The sequence below is a fragment of the Carassius auratus genome, chromosome 50 (assembly GCF_003368295.1).
Source record: "Carassius auratus strain Wakin chromosome 50, ASM336829v1, whole genome shotgun sequence".
Lineage (NCBI taxonomy): Eukaryota > Metazoa > Chordata > Actinopteri > Cypriniformes > Cyprinidae > Carassius > Carassius auratus.
This window is the reverse complement of record NC_039292.1, coordinates 9,270,687-9,290,483: the sequence shown is the minus strand read 5'-3', so window position 1 is coordinate 9,290,483 and position 19,797 is coordinate 9,270,687. Positions and strand designations below refer to the sequence as shown.

Genomic DNA, 19,797 nt, shown 5'->3' with positions numbered 1-19,797 from the left:
TATTTGTGAGACAGAGAGACAGGAGGCGGCCTAGAAAGAAATGCTTGTAGTCTATAATCATTTACAAAGGTCAGGCGCGAGTGAGAAAGGCAGAGCCAGTGAGCCTGCCAGCGCTGCTCTCCATCTCTATTGATCCTTATCTGCAGTTCGGCCCACCAGAATGACTCGCCTGAGAGAAACACCTTAATAACCGCACAGGTTGATGTCGAGTGTAGCGGTTCAATTAGGAGTGCTGGATGAAGTCAAGGACGTGAGAAAACAAAAACACCATTCCTGATCCTAATTCTAGCGCAATTCTTGGAGTCTTTGATATGCTGATTATCAGCTGCAGATTTTTTCTGTGAGTGACTGGCAGTTTTGAGCTCTGGGGGGTTTGGAGGATCTATCACCTTCCAGAACTCCTTATTAACAAGGTGAAGCACGAGGCGCAAACCCCAGATAATGAGCCAATGTAACAATCCAAGAAAACCAGACAGCAGAGCAAGCTCCAAAAACAGTTTTCACATCCCATTAGCAACAGATTATGTATCTTATGTACAAGTAACATGTGCAGTTATGAAAATCTTAGGCGCAAAATGAAGATGTTCATTGGTTTGTTTTGTTGACTGAATCAACAAACATTATAAAAATATATGGTTATATAAAATTAAAGCTGACAAAAAACACTAAGGAAAAAAAAAGTGTTAAAGTGTTTAACACGTTACAATCCGATAATAAATTATAGCTTTATACATAAAAGTGATTGAAAAAATGAAGCCAAAAGCTTATCATAAATTGTAAATACATTTTTGAAGAATTTTTAATATAAAAAGTAATACTATTTCTGAAACACTAAATAAAGCTGTATAATTTAAAGCAAAAAATATAATTTTTAGCGCTTTAAATTATAAAGCAAATTAATATATTTTTTTTCCCTGAAACACACATATGCATAGATACACCTTTATATACATTTTAAAATTCTAAATATTAACGTAAAAAAATATTTACTTTTTTGCATTTACATGAATTGCTTATAATAAGCAAAAATATAAAATGTAAATATATATAGAATTTTACTGTGCTGCCTGGGTGAAATAAAAATCTGTACTGCTAGTAAAATATCCTTAAAAAAAGAAAAGAAAAAAGGTGCAAGACCCATTTGACATGTTTCACTCCAACTTCTTGTTTTAGTAAGAGTCAGGTAAGAAAACAGGAGGGAGGAGGCAGCTGTCTAGGCTTTAAAACTGTCTTTCAACAGAGAAGAGGAGCTGCCATTTTGCTTTGAGGTGAACCATGTAAATAAATAGAACTGTACTGTTCAGCGTTTCTCTTTCTAGTCTAGTTAGCTATACTGTGATCTAAAAAAGTAGATGCAGCAAGACCAAAGAAGCTTCAAGAAGTGCTGCTTTCTTTCTTTCTTCATAACGATATGCCCTCAGGTAAGAAAAACAACAGAGTGCTGAAACAAACAATATATCCACAGCAACAGAGAGTCAATGGGCTCTGCGGCTCTAGATTTGAATAAAACATGCTTTGAATGATCGCTGGGGTTCAGAAAAGATCCTCTTTGACGGATGAGATCTAACAGTGGTTGTCAATACAAACAGAGACATATGGTGACATTGGGACATATGGTGTGTAAATTGCTTATTTACAGAAAGGCGGGGAAATGACAACAGAGGCATGTGTGTGTGTTTTTTTTTCTTTTTCTAAAAATGAGCCAATTTCTGCATCCAAAGTTCTTGCTTGGCATTAAATAGAAATTACAGCATGAAAGCTGTTTATTGTGCTAATGAGGACTATTTTTTGCCCGACTAATCCAAATTGAAACCATTTTTTCTTTCTAGCCAAATGTTTTACCACTGTGGACCGAAGCTTTTAGGCATTTTTTTTATTGTCTGACTTCTTAAAACTTGGAATATAGCACACATTTGAATCATTTTTTGATAGTGCTTTGATATCTGTTTGAAGATTTACAGCACGAGTCCCCATTTATTCTTCCTGAATGGAAAACAGCAACCATTCTCACAATAGGTGTTTCTCAATGTCAAGGAAGGATCCTCGGAAGCCAGTATTTCGAGGATGCTACGTCATCGACATCCGTCGAAGGACTGTTCCAATGTCGAGGATCCTCGGAATTTCAACCAAGGACTGAGTCCTTCGTTCAAAGAATATCCCATACACAGGAAAGGATGCATATTTGTATCCTTCGCGCTCTCAAGTCACCCACAATCCTATGCGGACAGCTTGATATCTAACATTAGTTAAAAAATTCAAAAATGTCGAACATTAACGTAGTCGGAGCGTTAACGGTTTTTATTTACGTTACCAAACATTTGTTATAACTGTAGTAAATATAAGTAAAGTTTGACGTTTAAATGCCAGTACAAATTACTACCATATTGTAAATTATACAAATACAAATGGTTAACTGAACCGGACCTGTCATTTAACAATTGTTTGCGTCAACGACATTTCTTTTATAAATAACCAGTTAAGCTGTCCAAAGTAATTTAATGATACCATTAGCGTTATTCAAACGGACCTTTTCACTGACGTAATGACGCAATTACGTGCACTTGCTAGCCCGTTCCATTTACGTGTTCTCCGTATGCTAAAGAGGAGTCTCACCAAGCCTATGAAGGATGTGACTTGGAAGGATCAGTCCTACCAAGGAAGTATCCTTGACATTGAGAAACGCCTAATATCTGCTTTTCCTTTCATGAAATGAAGTAATTTTGCTTTCAGTAGCATTAAACCTGATGAAAAATCCACAGTGCTCAGACATGTCATGCCCCCCACAAGCCAAAGATTAACCCATATTAAACTCATGAAGGCAGCAAGGTGATGTGACATCTGAGCAAATTGATGACCCCCCCTCCCCCCATGCGGTAATATAAACTTGTTAGGAAACGTTTGAGACCATTTTTCTCAATGTCAGACTAAATGATGTCAAAGTCATGCCAATGACATAACCATGAAAAATGTATGTCAAGCACTTTTATTAGTACTATTAAATAGTCTTCCATAAAGCTCACCTCTTTAGCTTTCTGTTTAAGCCGAGCCTGTTCGGGATCCTCCTGCCTCGAGCGACTCTGCAAGCAAAGAGAAACATTAGAACTAAAATAGACCGGTTTAAATTAGATTCAAGATTCGGATGAACAAAATTAGTGCAGAAATATCCGCTCAGAAAACAATCAAAAAGTAACAAAAAAAGGAACAAAAATGAACATACTGCCATTAAAAAATATCAGCAGCATACAAATTTGAAACAACACTATTAGCAGTAAATAACAACAAAAAATACCATCTTTTAAAATGACATTTACATTAGGAAAGCATTAATGTTTGCAAACAGGGCCTGTTATTCTACCATGATGACAAACAAAATGTAGATGGGTCAAGTCAATTCCCAAACAGTTTTTATATGAGACCAGCAACAGAAAACATAAGAACAATTATCTTCTGGCTGACATCTCAATTAGCAGACTGCATTAATTAGAATAGGGATGGCAGTGCACTGGGAGCCAGTTTGGAGCGGGACATCGTTGGCGTCATCATCAGCTTTTGTCGTTTAAGTAAACTAATTACCTCTGCTTTCATGTTGCCATGTCCTTTTCCTGTGGGGAATTGTCACACCCCACTGTATCTTAAGGAGTGAAACTTCAAGAGAGAGCAATGCATGCTGGGAAGTCGCTACTAGCCGTTTGTTGCTGCTTTGGAATCTATATGCAGTGCCACCATCACAAATTAAATAGTTATGAACTGATTTGGGAGTAATATTATGCAATATGCAATTCCATTCCTTACAGGTCTATATATATAGGAGTTAATTTGTTTTGGTTAACTTAAATCCCAGTAACATGGCTTATTGTTCTGATTAAAATACTATCATCCCACAAAAATTTGTGTACATTAAGTATTGGCTGATATTAATGATTTAAAAAAAAGTTTTTAACTTGAGAAATAAATTTTATTTAACAGTATCAACCAATTTTGGATATTAAACCATTCATGTTTGGCCTCCCTAAAGTTAATTTATTAATTTCTAATAATCAAATTTCACTGTCAGTTGTAATCTTTGACTAAATCTTTGTATAAGGAATATACAAAGAATATATACTTTTAGCATCCAAAACAATTGATACAATTTTTTTTTGACAAAATTGTTTTAATTTTAACCAAAAAATTATCGGTTATCGGCAATACCATGAAAATAATTATCAGCTTATATAAACCAGAATTTTAATATTGAATAATACGCTCTCCCTGAACAGACCAAGAGAAATGGGATCTGATTGGTTAAAGTAGTGAAAAAAAAACACCTTTCCAAAAGGAATACTCTGAGTTCAGTACAAACTGTACTGTTAGTATCTGTGATACTGCTGATTCCCACAGAAAATAATTGAGACGTCCCCCAAAACATGTACATTTATTATCAGCTGGTGTATATATATATATATATATATATATATATATATATATATATATATATATGTGTGTGTGTGTGTGTGTGTGTGTGTGTGTGTGTGTGTGTGTGTGTGTGTGTGTGTGTGTGTGTGTGTGTGTGTTTTAATGTGTATTGGTCAATATCGGATATTTAATTATGCAAATGTTCTTCATGTTAACATGTGGTTATCATTTTATCATCAAAAGCTCAACGTTAACCTTTAATGTTTTTTTTTTCTTTTTAGCAAATCTCAAAATGAATATATGAAATATATATATATATATATATATATATAAACAGGGAGAAGGTTTCTTCTAAACCTCATGTCTAGCAGTTTTTTTTTTAAAGCTATGTAGTCTTGATAATTTTTTAAGCAGCATTCACTTGATTGTTGCCAAAAAGGTAGTGATGCCTAAAGGTTCATTACATATAACATGATTTTTCCCCAACAAACTGTGAGTGAGATAGTGTCACTTCCTTAGAAAGAAAGCAACTTCAAGGCAAATTTAAAACATCTTCTCTCGCTCCTAACAGAAGACTCATTCCCTTTCCCCTGATGTACTCCAGTCCAGGCAACAGTATAATCAAATCAACTTGAGACTGGATAAATCCCTCAGGCTTTGCCATTACTGCAATTTGCTGCAGCATGAAGGAGACCAAGTGCAATCTTATGTCTTAATAACACTGCCTTTTCTCTCCAAGGCTTAAAAGCACAACCGGTTTCTTTTAAACAGGGGCCAACACATGCAGGAAAAGCTAGCGTTAAACTGGCAAGGCACTGATGCCACTCCCGCATCTCTCAAACCTACTTTTGCGGCTTTCATGAGCAGCTCCCGTTCTTCATCATCTTTCCTCTGCTTCTCAATCTTCTCCAGCTGCTCAAAGAATTTCAGCTGGGTCCGCACATCTGATGCCTGCTCGTACAGCTCCTCATCCTGGGGAAACAAAAAATAGGACTCATCATCAACAAGTTCATCACCTTTACGTTGTTATAAGCATGAAATAACTTTTCCCCAGTTTGCCTAAAGTTTCACTCTTTTCTCTTTCGCTCGTAAAAGTGAAGTTAGTAGGTCACCCAGAGCTAATGGGATAATTGTGCATTTCGAAGTGTTTCTTTGAGGCAACCCCCAACTCTTTTTCCTGCGATGGTTGTTCTAGCGTTGCAGGTAAAAGAGCTGTGTGAGGCGCAGCAGAGGACCAAAGCTGAGCGACGCGCAGACAGACACACACACAGGAGCCCACGCATTTTTGTGCACTTCTGAGGCTATAACCTATTAGCAGCAGGAACGGCACTGCTCTTCTCATCTCTTCTCACGCACTTTCTGTTGCGCTGAGGCTTCGCCTCACTCGCAGGGCCAACTTTTCTTGTCTCCATTCAAGTTTGGCTTGTTTTTTCGCTGATGTCAACAGGCTGACTTCATACAGCTGTGCCAGTTACTCATTTTGAACAGTTTGTTCCAAAATCAGAATGGGACAAATCGCAACATGACACTGTATCCTCTCTACAACATTCTTTTTCTTCATAGCAAAAAATGAAAGTCTAGATTTCCATTTTTGGGAACTTTTTCTTTCCCCTCAAGCTGAATAACTTTTGGTCTTCTATGATAACAAGGTTAACAAAACTAGGTTCAATTAAAATACAATAATTAAATAATTAAAAAAAAAAATTCACTTAGCAAAAACACAGGAAGGTTTGGTGATCTACATTATTACAACCTATTATGATCAATACCAATTTGGTTTCTGAATTATTTTTTGATTGACATCTCTTACGGTTTCCACACAAATATTAAGCAGCACAACCTTTTTGTATAGCCCCTTTCACACTGCGATTCCGGATACACAGGTAATGTGTCCCGGCAATTGTTCCCGGTTCGCTAGACTTTGCACTTTCACACTGCCAGTGATTACACGGAATATGTGTGAATATATGTATATATATGTACACTAGGGATGTCAAACTTCGATTATTTCCATGATCGATCGTCGTTTAAATTAACGATCAATTAATCGATTAATCGTTAACCATAATACTGCAAAATGCGTCTATTGCAGGCACGCAGTCAGCGGTATGACAGGATGTGCAAAAGCCACACACAAACACACAAAACGCGAATTCTCACTTGAATTAAAGAGGTTTTAGTCTGGATAAAATTCTAGTAGCAGGATTATAAAATTAATAGATGCGATTATGATCATTTGATAAAATGAAGAGAGCGCGCCATACTTTTGAGGTCATTTTACTTTATTGACAGTTTCCAATCCCGCACGGAGAACGCTGAACGCGCCTCTTTAAATGGTTTTGTGGTGCTCGTTGTTGTATTTTAAAGCACAATTGCAATGTTTTCAACGGACATTATTGTATTTAAAATAAAATTATCCGAAATGTGGAGCGCGTGTGACTGCGCTGCACATTAAGTGAACTACATCGGCGCTGCTGCACCAAAACACAGTTGCTCACATTAATTTGATCCTGCTGGATTCTGTCCTAGAAAATGTCAGATTTTTAAAAATCCGGCATACAGCGCATTAGATCGTGACAGTGCATGCGTGCAGAAGAGGATGAGCGAGCGCTGCTTTGGCTAGATTTATTTGGAGGTTATTGCTCATGTCTCATTCGGCACAAATCGAAATGTTTCCATATTCGCAATGTATTTGAATGTTAAACTATTATTTATAATGTAAACTAGGCTTGTACTTAACACGCATTCGCATATAGACGGAAAAGATGATCCTCTTCATATGAGCAAAACGTCCTTGGCATAACAGCAGAGTGGACCGGTATACTACGGTCTATTTAAACTGACCAGTGTAACCTTTTAATGTTTAGTTGACTATTTTATTTTGATAATGCACAGACTGCGATGTAAGTTTGAATCGCTAGAATATACGTGTGCAGCAGGCTCCGGGGCGATCGAAACAGCTGAGACATTAAAAAATATATATATATTTTCCGCAAAAGTGTTTACTTTCATTTGTGCACACTCACAATAAAAACAGAAGATTTGTGCTCCTGTAAAATAAAGCAAACAAACGATGCAGTTCAGTCACTGTACTGTTTGAGTAAATGAATTACTCCGAGATATTGGTTTGTTTTAACTCAGAGGGAGTGTCAGCCACATTAAAAAAAGTTAACAACTTAAGTCATTTGTGGATTAATGCATATTAGAGATGAGAACAGTTTAAAACGATTCAGTTCGATTTGGTGAACTGAATGATTCGTTCGTGAACCGGATATCCAGACTGCTTTGATTTGAACTCTCTCTCACACAGACACGGAAGAGAGGACAATGCTGAATAAAGTCGTCGTTTTTGCTATTTTTGGACCAAAATGTATTTTCGAAGCTTCAGAAAATTCTAACTGACCCTCTGATGTCACATGGACTACTTTGATGATGTTTTTCTTACCTTTCTGGACATGGACAGTATACCGTACACACAGCTTCAATGAAGGGACTGAGAGCTCTCGGACTAAATCTAAAATATCTTAAACTGTGTTCCGAAGATAAAAGTAGGTCTTACATGTTTGGAACAACATAAGGGTGAGTTATTAATGACATAATTTTCATTTTTGGGTGAACTAACCCTTTAAATATGTAGGTTTTAGTGATATAGTGTTGAAGTGGATCACTGATTATTTGACTGGAAAAACTCAATGTGTGTACACAGATAATTATGTTTCTGCTCCTTTAATAGTGAAGACAGGTGTTCCTCAAGGATCAATTTTGGGACCAATTTTATTTTCCATCTATATAAATGAACTTGGTAAAGGAGTTGAGCCAGCAAATGTACACTTTTATGCAGATAATGCTATCATCTGCACTTTGGCTCCATCTTTAAAGTGGCAATGGACTCTCTACAGAATGTTTTTAATTTATTTCAGACTTCTCTTGGTAACTTAAAATTAGTGTTAAATGCTAAAAAAAAAACTAAATGCATGAATTTTACACAGTCCAGATTATCATTACATTATTTTATGATTCAAACTTTAAATGGTACAAAGATAGAAAGGGTTGCATTTTACAAATATATTGGTACCTGGCTTGATCTCATATCGATAGTTTTTTAAAGAAATTGAGACCAACGTTAGGTATTTATTTTCATTTAAAAAATGTTTCTCCTTTGTTGCTCAAAAATGTTTAGTAGAAAGTGCTCTTCTTATCAGTATTGGACTATAGTGATACAATTTATATGAATGCACCTATGAATGTTTTTTGAAAACATTGGATGTACTTTATCATGCTGCTTTATGATTTGATACTGGTACAAGTGTCCGCACACATCACTGTTAATGTTAATTTTTTTATTTTAAAAGCTTTACTGGGTAAATTACCACAGTATATATCTAGTTTGTTGACATATTGCACAAATATTTATAATACCAGATCAACAGATAAACTCTTCCTTAAGATAATGATTTTTCATACAGAGATGGGTTGGTCTGCTTTTTCTTATTATGCTCCATATGTATGGAATGAGCTTCAAGGTGCATTACATATGGAATCTATACCATATCTCGCTATGTTTAAAAATATTTTAAAGTCTGTTTACATAGAGCAATCTACATTTTAATAACTGACTAGGATTTGTACTCTTTTTAGAAAATTGTGTTTTATGTTTATTTTATGTATGGTGATATATATTTCTTTGTAACTTTGTCCTTTGCTGCCTATCTTGAACAGGACTCCCTGGTAGAAGAGATATTGCATCTCAATGGGACCATCCTGATTAAACAAGCAAATAAAATAAAAAAAATGTTTAATCATGTAAAAATAATTGATCAGTATGAAAATAATATTGACTGATTTTTGTCTTGGAGATATAAAAGGAATTATAAGTATTTATTAAGATAAAATGAGTTCAGTTTAATGAGCTGTACAACAAAGGTCTTACCCTTACTAGTCTTACTTGGTGTAGTCTACTCTTGTGTATCATCCATGATCAAGACACAGGTTAGTGTTAACATTAATGGTTACATTTTCAGCGTGAAGGACATATAACGAGAAATTTTTGGCAGGAATAGTCAGTTTGTGGTTTCTCTTTGAAGTTCTGAAGCGAGTGGCTCAGGTATTGGTTCTTACTTTGCAGGCGTCAGCGCGGTGTTGCGCAACGGCCGAGACTTTCTCCAGCATGGAGCGCAGCCTGGACTGAGTGGCGTGAGAAATGAGAGTGACCGTCTCCATTGACATCTCTGTCACGCCGAACTTCTTGGCTGAAAAGATACAAAGTTTGGTGTTAAAGTCACTCTGGAAGGTAGAGAAAAAATTATTCTTTGAGCCTGGAGCACAAAACCAATTAAAAAGACAAGTGTTATTGTTTTGCTTCTCAAACCTGCCTCATGATATGACCTAATTTAACTGGTAAACACTTCACTGCCACACTTTGCATCTGTCACACCCACACACTCACTCACTCTTTTCCCATCACTCTCTCAACATCATATCCAGCAGGTGGCGCAACACTCCTCCTCCCTGTTCCCTCCTCCAGCCATCAAGCTGAAATCATCACACACACACACACACACACACACACACACACACACACAGAACTCCCCCGGAGGAAGATTTACATTTTTAACACACTCCACCCCACCGGCGACAGCATAACAACCACAGCCGGGCTCCATGTAATAGCACATATCCGCAGGCACTCATTGGTATGCACTGTGTGCTAAATCAAGTGCACGGGGGGAGAAAGAGTTTGCTTAAATACAATAATGGAGGACACTTTTTTGGGATGAGAGGATCCAAAAACCTGCTTCATGTCTATGCAACAGTTTCTGAACTCCTGTTTCTTCACGTGATGTATGTGAAGGTTAACTAATCATTATTAATGAGATGCTGGTGCAGTATGGTTGCAGACTGCATGTATAGCATTTAGGTGTCTGGTCTTGATTATAGAGCCTATTTTGTGTTGATATGCACCTTTTCCTATTTAGTCATGGAGCAAAGAAAACCTTTACGAAAACTTCTTGAGTCTAAAATCATATTAGAATGAGTAACAGTTTCGCCATCACAGAAATAAATTACAATACTTTTTTTTTATATATATTAAAATTGAAAATAGTTCTCTGAAACTGTAATGATATTGTATAGAATTACATTATATTATACAGTATTATATAGTAACCAGTACTGTAAATATCTCACATTTACAATGTAGCATTCAAACTTGGCTTGCTAGTGGTGGTCACGCAAGTAAGTGCTCTGGAATACCCTAAGACCCACCTAGCGACTATCTAGAAGACCTCAGCGTCACCTTCAGTACTCTAGCATGTCTGTGACTTATGAGGGCAAGCATGCTCACATTTTCTGTGAAATATAGAAAATCCTATTTGTTTACATGTAGCATCTACGGGTATTCAGATTCGAAGGCATCGATTCCTTGAAATGTGCATTGTTTGTTTATGCAGGGACATTCAGACTGCATGGAAGTGACCTTGTCAGGGAAGAGGCCCGAGGCAACCTCACATTTCACCACACAGCAAACTAACAGAGAGCCATCAGAAGACGGCCTGTAAAGTATTCACACACAGCCTGAGGAGGGCTCAAGCTCAGACACAGGACATTCATTAGCCTGACTTAGCAAGTGAGTGACCAGTGGAAGTGCACTAGAAAAGAGCCCTAGTCTTAGGCAGAGATCAAAGAGAGGGGACTTTGATATTTTGTCCATGTATAAATATATAGTTATTAACAACAAAAGTAATACTAACATTAACTGATTTATTATTAATTATTATTAACAACTAATAGTGACTGATTTCTCCAGGTGTAGGCTACTGCTTGGCTAGATGATTTAGAAATCATGTAGTACAGTGTATTAGTGTCCAGATCCTTAAATATGGCCAAACATCTCATCTATACAGCTGTCTCTCTGTGTGGGGTTTAAATCAAGCAGCTGAATCATAAAGCTTAGAAAAGAGTGACACATCTTTCCGGTCTCATTGGGCCGGCTTTCATCAGCTTTTTGTTTAAATCCATTCATAATCCCACACCCATTTAAAGATCCGCCCTCAAACAACGTCAGTCAACACTGATACAGTAATTAGACAGAATATTAACTGCCCACACAGTGGCGGTACAGCTTAAACCTCTTTATGACTGTAAACCTGCCAGGAGAAACTGATCCTGACAAGCACATTGCCAGAATGCCGATCAGAGTATTGCAGCGGCGGGTTATTGCGTACCAGTCTCCAGGAGCCGTTTGTGTAGCAGGCTGGCAGGAAGGAAGGCCTCGTCCTTACAGGAATGGATCTGGGTGCCCACCAGCTCTGAACCTGTGGCCAAGATACGGGCGTTCTCCTCATTTAGGTTCACACCAGCCATGGACGCCACGTCATTGATGTCATCATCATCCCTGCATACACCAATGGAGGAGATACAAGAATAGATTTACAATGCATGGAACAGCCTATATTATGATATTATGATATATATATATATATATACACACACACACACATACACACACACATATACATTATACACAGACACTTAAACACTCAAATTATATGAAATTAACTTAATTTATAAGATATATTTAGACAAGGTTATATTTTGTATATGCAAATAAAATAAGTTTTTATAATAATAATTATTATTATTTTAATTTATACAGTACTATAAATTAATGTATGTTTTACATTTATTTTATTTTTTATTAACACAAATATTGTTTTCTAGTGAGAAGCTGCCTGTGTTTATTAATTTAAGAAAAGCTTACTGGAGATTAAAACAAATTTATTTAAAATCTTTTTAAACAAAGATTGATTTTTCTTCACCATATTAATAAATAGTCATGAACATGACTTCATTCCATCACAGTAATTCTCAAATTCTGTAATGCCCCAATGCCATGAAACAACTAACAATTCTAGAGAAACGCTGCCTCCTACTGGACTTTTAGAAACCCTACCTGAAAGTCCCACCCCCGGGGTCATTCAGCTTCTGTTTCTGATTGGCCATGGCTTGAACAGCCACACTCATGGGGCTCCTCACTTGCAAGGGTGTCCCAAAAGCACCTGCAATAAAACTTGAAATTGTACTGGGGAACGTCCATTGGAGTCTTGCATGAGAAAAGGAACACTTAAGCTTCAATAACTTTCCTTTAGTGGGTTTAAAATGGACTCTAAGCTCATTAAGTCTCTCAATAACTTACCTTGAGCACGGACTGTCTGTGTAATCACCATCGGCATCCGTGTCGGAGTAGCCTGAACCCCAGGCCTCTTAACAGCCTGAGGAGAACAAAACCACAGAGGATTCGAAAATTCTGAGTTATTTTTCTCTACTGAAGTTTGATTCCGAGATGCTAATGTATCTTACCAAGCCTAAGATCATAAAATTAATCTAATAACATGAGCTTTAGAAAACTAACTTAATGGCCAAATAAACAGATGCATTAAAATAGTCCTAATATATAAATAACTTATCTATCTATCTATCTATATATATATATATATATATATATATATATATATATATATATATATTTATATATATACACATATACACACACACACACACACACATACAGGGTTTCTGAAGGATTTATAAGGTCAAATTTTAGACTTAATTTAGACAAATTTTAGACTTTAGACCTTTTTTAAACCTGAATGCATAAAATTGATACCGTATGAGCGGGGTATGGCAATGTCTATAGTACCATAAAATTACTGTAAAAAAAGCTTAATTTACAGTTCAGATACAAAAAAAAGTTTTATAAAATTATAAACTTGACATTTCAGCCTTTAAAGTCAAAGGATTAATTAATATATTGATTTAAACAATTATCATCAATAAATTATATCAAATAAATAACAAATTAGGGGTGTGCGATATTGAAAAAAAAAAAAAAAAAAAAACCTCCAAAATATTCTGGGATTTTATCAATAATGATAATTAGATGATATTTTGCTGCGTGTGTTATTGTGCTGATATCATAAGGACTACCGTGGACAGCGGACTGATATTCTGAATTCTTCATATTCTGTCTGGTCAGTTAACAGCAGTAATAGAAATGTATAATTTCTATCAAGTTTTATGGGCATTTTTACCTTCAAGTCATTTTTTTTCTAAAACTGTGCACCATCTCTTAAGTCAGATTCTTCCATTTGAGTTGTTACCAAGCAAATTAAATCAGCATCAACAGAATTTATCTTTGCAATGCAGAGAAAACACAGAAACTGCTGTTAGGAGTGTCATTTACATGCATTTACACACTGTTTAATCCAGTTCAGAGGGACATAAAATACCTTAACCTGCAGTTATAAAAGCATGGATAATGTTTTGGTATTTTAAACAAAATATTGAAAACTAATGTTTGAAATAAAAAATAAAAAAATGAAAAGATACCTTAAATGTGAAATTAAATCCGCCAGTAGGCGGCAGTAAATCACTGTTAATCAGAGAGTCACTCGATTGAACCCAATCATTTAAAAGGTTGATTCGGGAACAAAACAACCTCCTGTTGCTCAGAGACGCTGTGCTGTGTTTTTTCTTTTCTTTTTTTTTTTTTGAAGAAAGGGCAAAAACAGTAAATATGGTGTCTAAAACATAATCCCTTAATATGAACTACTTGTTTATTTAACTTGTATAAATTCAATATCACATTTGTAATCATCCTTGCTTTTGGAGAAAAAAAAAAACATCGACACTCTTCATGTGACGTTAACTATATGAAATTATATAAATATAAACTTTCTGCCCCATATTAAATTGTAATAATTCTAAATGCATTTTAATAGTCTGATTAATGCATGCAGTGAAAGAACACACTCTAAATGCCTGAACGCACACACTAGTCTAACCCTTATACAGTCAATGGTCTAACCTAGTAAATCACACACCCCTATGTTTAGATTTTTAGAATGCACTGTCTTTATATCGTTTCACCAGTTCACATTTCAAGCTCTGCATGTTTGAAGGGTAAAAACATTGATCAATTTTAGCATTATTCTGAACTCTGAACAAAACAGTTGTATTGAAAATGCTCATTCATTCTCTGCCAGCAGGTGGAGCGTATGGTAGAAATATAACTTTCCCCGGTTAGAGCAGAACACAAAGCAGCGCAGCACCAAACTTTGAATGTGAAGCGCTCGTGTTTATTCAACGAAATCATAACCTTTTGTTTGATTGTCACATTCAGCCTTATTGCAATTCTGGTCTTTCCGTCTCCAATTTTAAGACCTCTTAATCATAATTAAGTCTTTCTTGTATAATTTAAGACTTTTTAAGGCCTTAAATTTTATACAACTACATTTTAGACTTTTTAAGACCCCACAGAAACCGTGTGTGTGTGTGTGTGTTTGTGTATATATATATATATATATATATATATATATATATATATATATATATATATATATATATATATATATATATATATATATATATATACACAGTGGGGATCGAAAGTTTGGGCACCCCTTGCAGAATCTGTGAAAATATGAGTGATTTTCAAAAAATAAGAGAGATCATACTAATTGCATGTTATATTTTATTTATTACTGTCCCGAGTAAGATATTGTGCATAAAAGATATTAACATGAACATTTTCAGTTTTTAGAGCTGCTCAGATTTCGTTATAGTGTTGGCCCGATCGTACATTAAGAGAATTTTGTGGGTTTAAATGCCAACGGGAGCTGCATTTGAATTTCATTAGTTTTTTTCCTAGTTGTAGTGATGTTCACACTCGCATGATGCCTTTTGAAAACCTTAGGCCGGTGACACACTGGCATATTGCTCCTGTCAAACATAGTCTATTTTGCCGTCAATACTGTTGACAGTGTCCTTTATCAGTAGGCTTTATATTTATGCTCAACATGAAGTATAGATATTGTTGTTGTGAAGTCAAGATCCTGGTCTGTCTGTGGTCTCCCTATATGTCACCTACAGTAGCAGCAATGCGCCAGCGCCGCCGAGTCAGGCACGATTCTGGTGTGTAAAGACACAGAAAACGCAAAGCAGGCGTCACGCAACTGACACGCAGCAGAAACGTCACGCTCACGCCACGCAGCCAGTGTATCACCGGCCTTAGAATCAGCTGCAGGGCGGGATTTGCGCTGAACGCGGAGACCTCCGCCACTTAATATGTTCGTTTGGAAACACGAAAATGTACATATGTTCCGTGCACAAAATATTGCATTCGTTCATTCGGTATACACGTGCACCGTACCAAAAACCCTGTACCGAAACAGTCCGGCACGAATACATGTACCGTTACACCCCTAATATATTTATTTTTATGTATATTTATATGTATATTAGGGCTGCACGATGTGTCGTTTAAGCATCGATATCGCGATGTACGAATCCACGATAGTCACATCACAGGATGTGCGATGTAGGCTGTCGTAGTTGATCCGTTATTCATTAACTGTATGGGCCAGCTGCTCCCCGGCCCTTGACGAATGCGATTCGTGAATTAATTGCACAGCTGAACCATCATAGAGTGAAAGTTTATCATTGACAGGACTGAAAAACACATGCAAGTTTAACAGGAGCGAGAGAGAGAGCGCGCGAGAGAGACTGAGAGAAAGAGCCCGAGCGAGAGATACACAGAGAGAGAGCGCGCGCGAGAGAGAGACAGAGAGAAAGAGCGTGCGCGAGAGAGACAGAGGCCGGTGATACACTGGCTGCGTGGCGTGAGCGTTGCGTGTCTGAAGCGTCCCAGAAGCGTGGTGGCTGCCTTGCGTTTTCTGTGTCTTTACCTATGGTCTTTACACAACAGAACCGTGCCTAGGACGCGGCGCTGGGCTGGCGCGCTGCTGTTAGAGAGAGAGCGCGCATGAGAGAGACAGAGAGAGTACATTAGAAGTACCATCAATGTTTATAGAAATGTATATGGATTTATTTTGCATGTAATTTTAATTTTTTTCTATTCTGATATGTACAATGCTTTTGCAATATGTACCTTTGTAGAGAGAGCGAGCCATTTTCAAACAACACCAGCTCTGTCTTGCTCTCTCTCCCTCGCGCATATTAATCAATTGACACGATGGTGTCGATGTTTAAATCATTTAAAATGAGAATGTAAGTGTGCTCACCCCATTTGTTTGTAAGAAAAAATATTGCAATATATATCGCAGAAAAATAAAATATCGCAATGTCATTTTTTTCCCAATATCGTGCAGCCCTAATATATATATATATACACACATACACACACACAATGGGTCTCATTCATGAAACATGAGCAGAACGAATTTTTGTGTAAATCGCGTGTAAAGTGGTTTTGGCGTAAATTTTCGAATTCATTAAAACGTTCGTATTTTCCAAATGTTAGTTGGTACAAAATAAATCTACACCTGCTCCCAGCCACGCGTAAATAGTGCGTTTAACGTCTGAACGTTTTGCTCATTAATACAGCTGCATTTTAATTCACCTTAATCGGGTACATATTTACACAGCATTTTGAAAAAAATATTATATATATTAATTACATACGGTTTTTCTTTTAACTTTTATTATGAGAGCCAGTAATAGGATCTGTAATATGCTGCCAAACTTCCTTTTTTAGGACCTGATATGCCACTAGTATGCTTGAAAATAAAACGTGACATTTTGAATGAACTTCTGATAATAAAACTTCAATTTCTGCAGCGAAGAAATTTTTCTTTTTCAGTCGCTTTTGAGAAGACATGTTGAAATCCTTCTTTTGGTGTCATAATATGATGCTCATATATAGTTGTCAGTCGGATTTAATAGGCGGGATTTATGGTAATTGAGCGTGAGAGTGCAATCGCGTCCCATTTACGACTGATTGGAATTCATTAAAACACATTTCACTATCACATTTGACGTTTACAAAGTTTTTGTGAATCAGGAGAAGAGTTTTCGGGAAGTTCTCTTTACGCGCAAATAACTCAGATATTTACTCATATATTTATGAATGTTTCATGAATGAGACCCATTGGATGCTCAATATATTGCCCAAGCCTACAATAGACCCTAGGAAAGCATGAGTACCATGGTTGTAGTGGAAGCCAGGGCAGCAGCTGGTCTGATGGCAGATACAGTGGTGGGCTGTGTGCTCGGCGCTGGAGCTTTAATTGTGTTCACCGACAGTGGGGTGGATGTAGTAGCAGTCTGAGACAGCTGAGTTAAAGATTGCTGGGAATTCAGAAGAGTCAGACGCAGAGCAGGCAGGCTTTTCTGTACAAAGAGAAGGGGAGACAAATTTCAAGTTTATGTAAACACAAAAGCTAAATTTTGCGTCTTAAAAGCATAGCCCACCCAAACATTTAAATTCTGTCATCATTTAGTCACCTTCATGTCGTTCAGAACCTGTATTATTTTATCTCTTCTGCTGAACACAAAAGTAAACATCTGAAGAATGTTGATAAAACAGTTTCAGTCTCCATTGATTTTCGTTGTTGTTGGGTTTTTTTTGTCCACACAATGGAAGTCAATTAGAACTGAAACAATTTAGTTACCATCTTTTTTTAAATTTCTTCCTTTATGTTTTACAAAAAGACATGAGGGTGAGCAAATGATAACAGAATTTACATGTTTTTGGTTTCTCGAATTAAGAACAATAAGTGCAACTTTTTTTTTGAGTCCTACCTTCAAAAAAGGGATCAGGTACGGTTGAGGAGATGATTTCAACTCCGTCTGAAGGCGATTTGTAAACTCCTCAGGCTCAATTTTTGCGTCCTTTGCAGATTTTAGAAGGCAAAATGCACATCAGTTATATCACAGATAAAACCGCACATGCTTTATGAAAAGATTTACTCCTGTCACAGTATATAAGTACTGAAAGTTTGTTTCAATAAATCTTTTAATGCCTTGAAATGCCTTAAATACATGATTCATACACATTTTTACCAATATGACTTATCCATGACTTTTGAGACAATATTCATGACTGTTCATTAATTTACAAGTTTACATCAAAATAGGAATAAAAATCTGTTCAAATTCCACACAGTGTATGTTAACTAAATTTAATGACTATTAATGATACTTATTTGCTTTATATTTGTTTTAATAAGAAGTACAAACTGTGATTGTGCCAGATGTTACTCCACGCAGAGAAGATATCACATCCCTGAATATTATAATTTATTTACCTAATATTATCAACTAAACTCAGAACCTAATTTGCATTAAGGAAACCGTTTAGGTCTAACAAGTATCCTAATATTCAGGGATAGAAATATACAGAAATTAACATTACATTGTACATTAAAAACAGATGAATCCTTATAATTAAAGTTACGCAAGTTATTTAGTCAAGAGCAGTGATCAAGAGCTCTCTTTTCTTTTGTTGTTTGATTAACATTAATGACAGCTTTATTAGGCGGCTGTGCCTTAAAGACCGCAAATGGATTTCTTTCTCAACAATTACTTACATTTATGAGGATACTCCGCAGGGCGGGCATTTTGACATAATTTTGTGTGATTTTGGCTGCCGAATGTCACCTGACTAAACCCGGAAAACAGGTCTCATCACTTCTGTGTTAACAGCCATATTAAATAATGGTGATATCAACAGACTTTTAACCCAATGAGTTAAACTAATTGCATGCAACATGCAACAATGACCCGATCAGGCAACTGACATTTCTTTTAACCGTCTCTAAACGCGAGCGAAAGTCTGGTTATCGCAGCGTGCAGCGGCTCTCTTCTAGTGCAGACAAGATGCGCTGATGTAAAGATGTTTTAAGAGGATGAAAGAGAGAATACAAGGTACCGCTGAATTACTTTTGCTTTTTTCATATGTCTGATTGGATCTAATATTCTGTGTGGGTTTATTAACATCTTACCCGCATGCTATAATAAATAAATGTTTACACAATGGTAATCAGGGGCATTAGGTGTGAATTCATAGCCTTGTGGCAAATTATGCATGTTAAAAAAAAAAATTAAGTAACAAAAACAAAGGTAAAAACATCAAAAAAAAAAAAAAAAAGAAAAATGACAACTTTGCCAAATTTAAACTATAAAATGTACACAAAAGTGCTTCTGCAGCAACAGAGCAGCCATAATGTGGCTATGTATAAACACCTTTACTGCCCTGTCTGAAAAAAGGAAAAGGTTTATTTTGAGCCCTGCAACTGCTGACATCTATAGGTTAGAATAAGAATATCACTAGAGGAAATGAACTACTAGATCAATTGGTTTATTGACAGTGAAACAATAATGAAGTGTCTCAATCAAAACATTGCTGCTAGTGATGCAGAGCTACACTAAAAAGCTAAGGCTTACCAGCAGATCCTGCACTAGTGCCTTCACATTCCGAGATGTTTCTGGCGAGGGGGAATTATGGGATGCCAGTTTGATGAGCGTCGCTAGGAAGTTCCTGCACTTCTTTACATTCTCTTGCATTTCCTGAAATGAAAAGTCCCAGTATTTTAATGAAATAGA

General features: G+C 36.4%; 1 protein-coding gene across 2 annotated transcripts in view; it reads right to left on the bottom strand.

The window, feature by feature from the left end:
• LOC113066908 (transcription initiation factor TFIID subunit 4-like) overlaps positions 1-19,797 on the bottom strand; it is a 44,718-nt gene that overhangs the window by 22,071 nt on the left and 2,850 nt on the right. For both annotated transcript variants that reach the window (XM_026239029.1, XM_026239028.1), the window contains exons 4-12: positions 19,639-19,761; positions 17,995-18,084; positions 17,398-17,583; positions 12,590-12,665; positions 12,347-12,452; positions 11,619-11,788; positions 9,514-9,644; positions 5,242-5,367; positions 3,021-3,077 (exon numbers count right to left, since the gene is read on the bottom strand). In XM_026239029.1, coding sequence (XP_026094814.1) covers positions 3,021-3,077; positions 5,242-5,367; positions 9,514-9,644; positions 11,619-11,788; positions 12,347-12,452; positions 12,590-12,665; positions 17,398-17,583; positions 17,995-18,084; positions 19,639-19,761 — 1,065 coding nt within the window. The remainder of the gene's footprint in view (positions 1-3,020; positions 3,078-5,241; positions 5,368-9,513; positions 9,645-11,618; positions 11,789-12,346; positions 12,453-12,589; positions 12,666-17,397; positions 17,584-17,994; positions 18,085-19,638; positions 19,762-19,797) is intronic.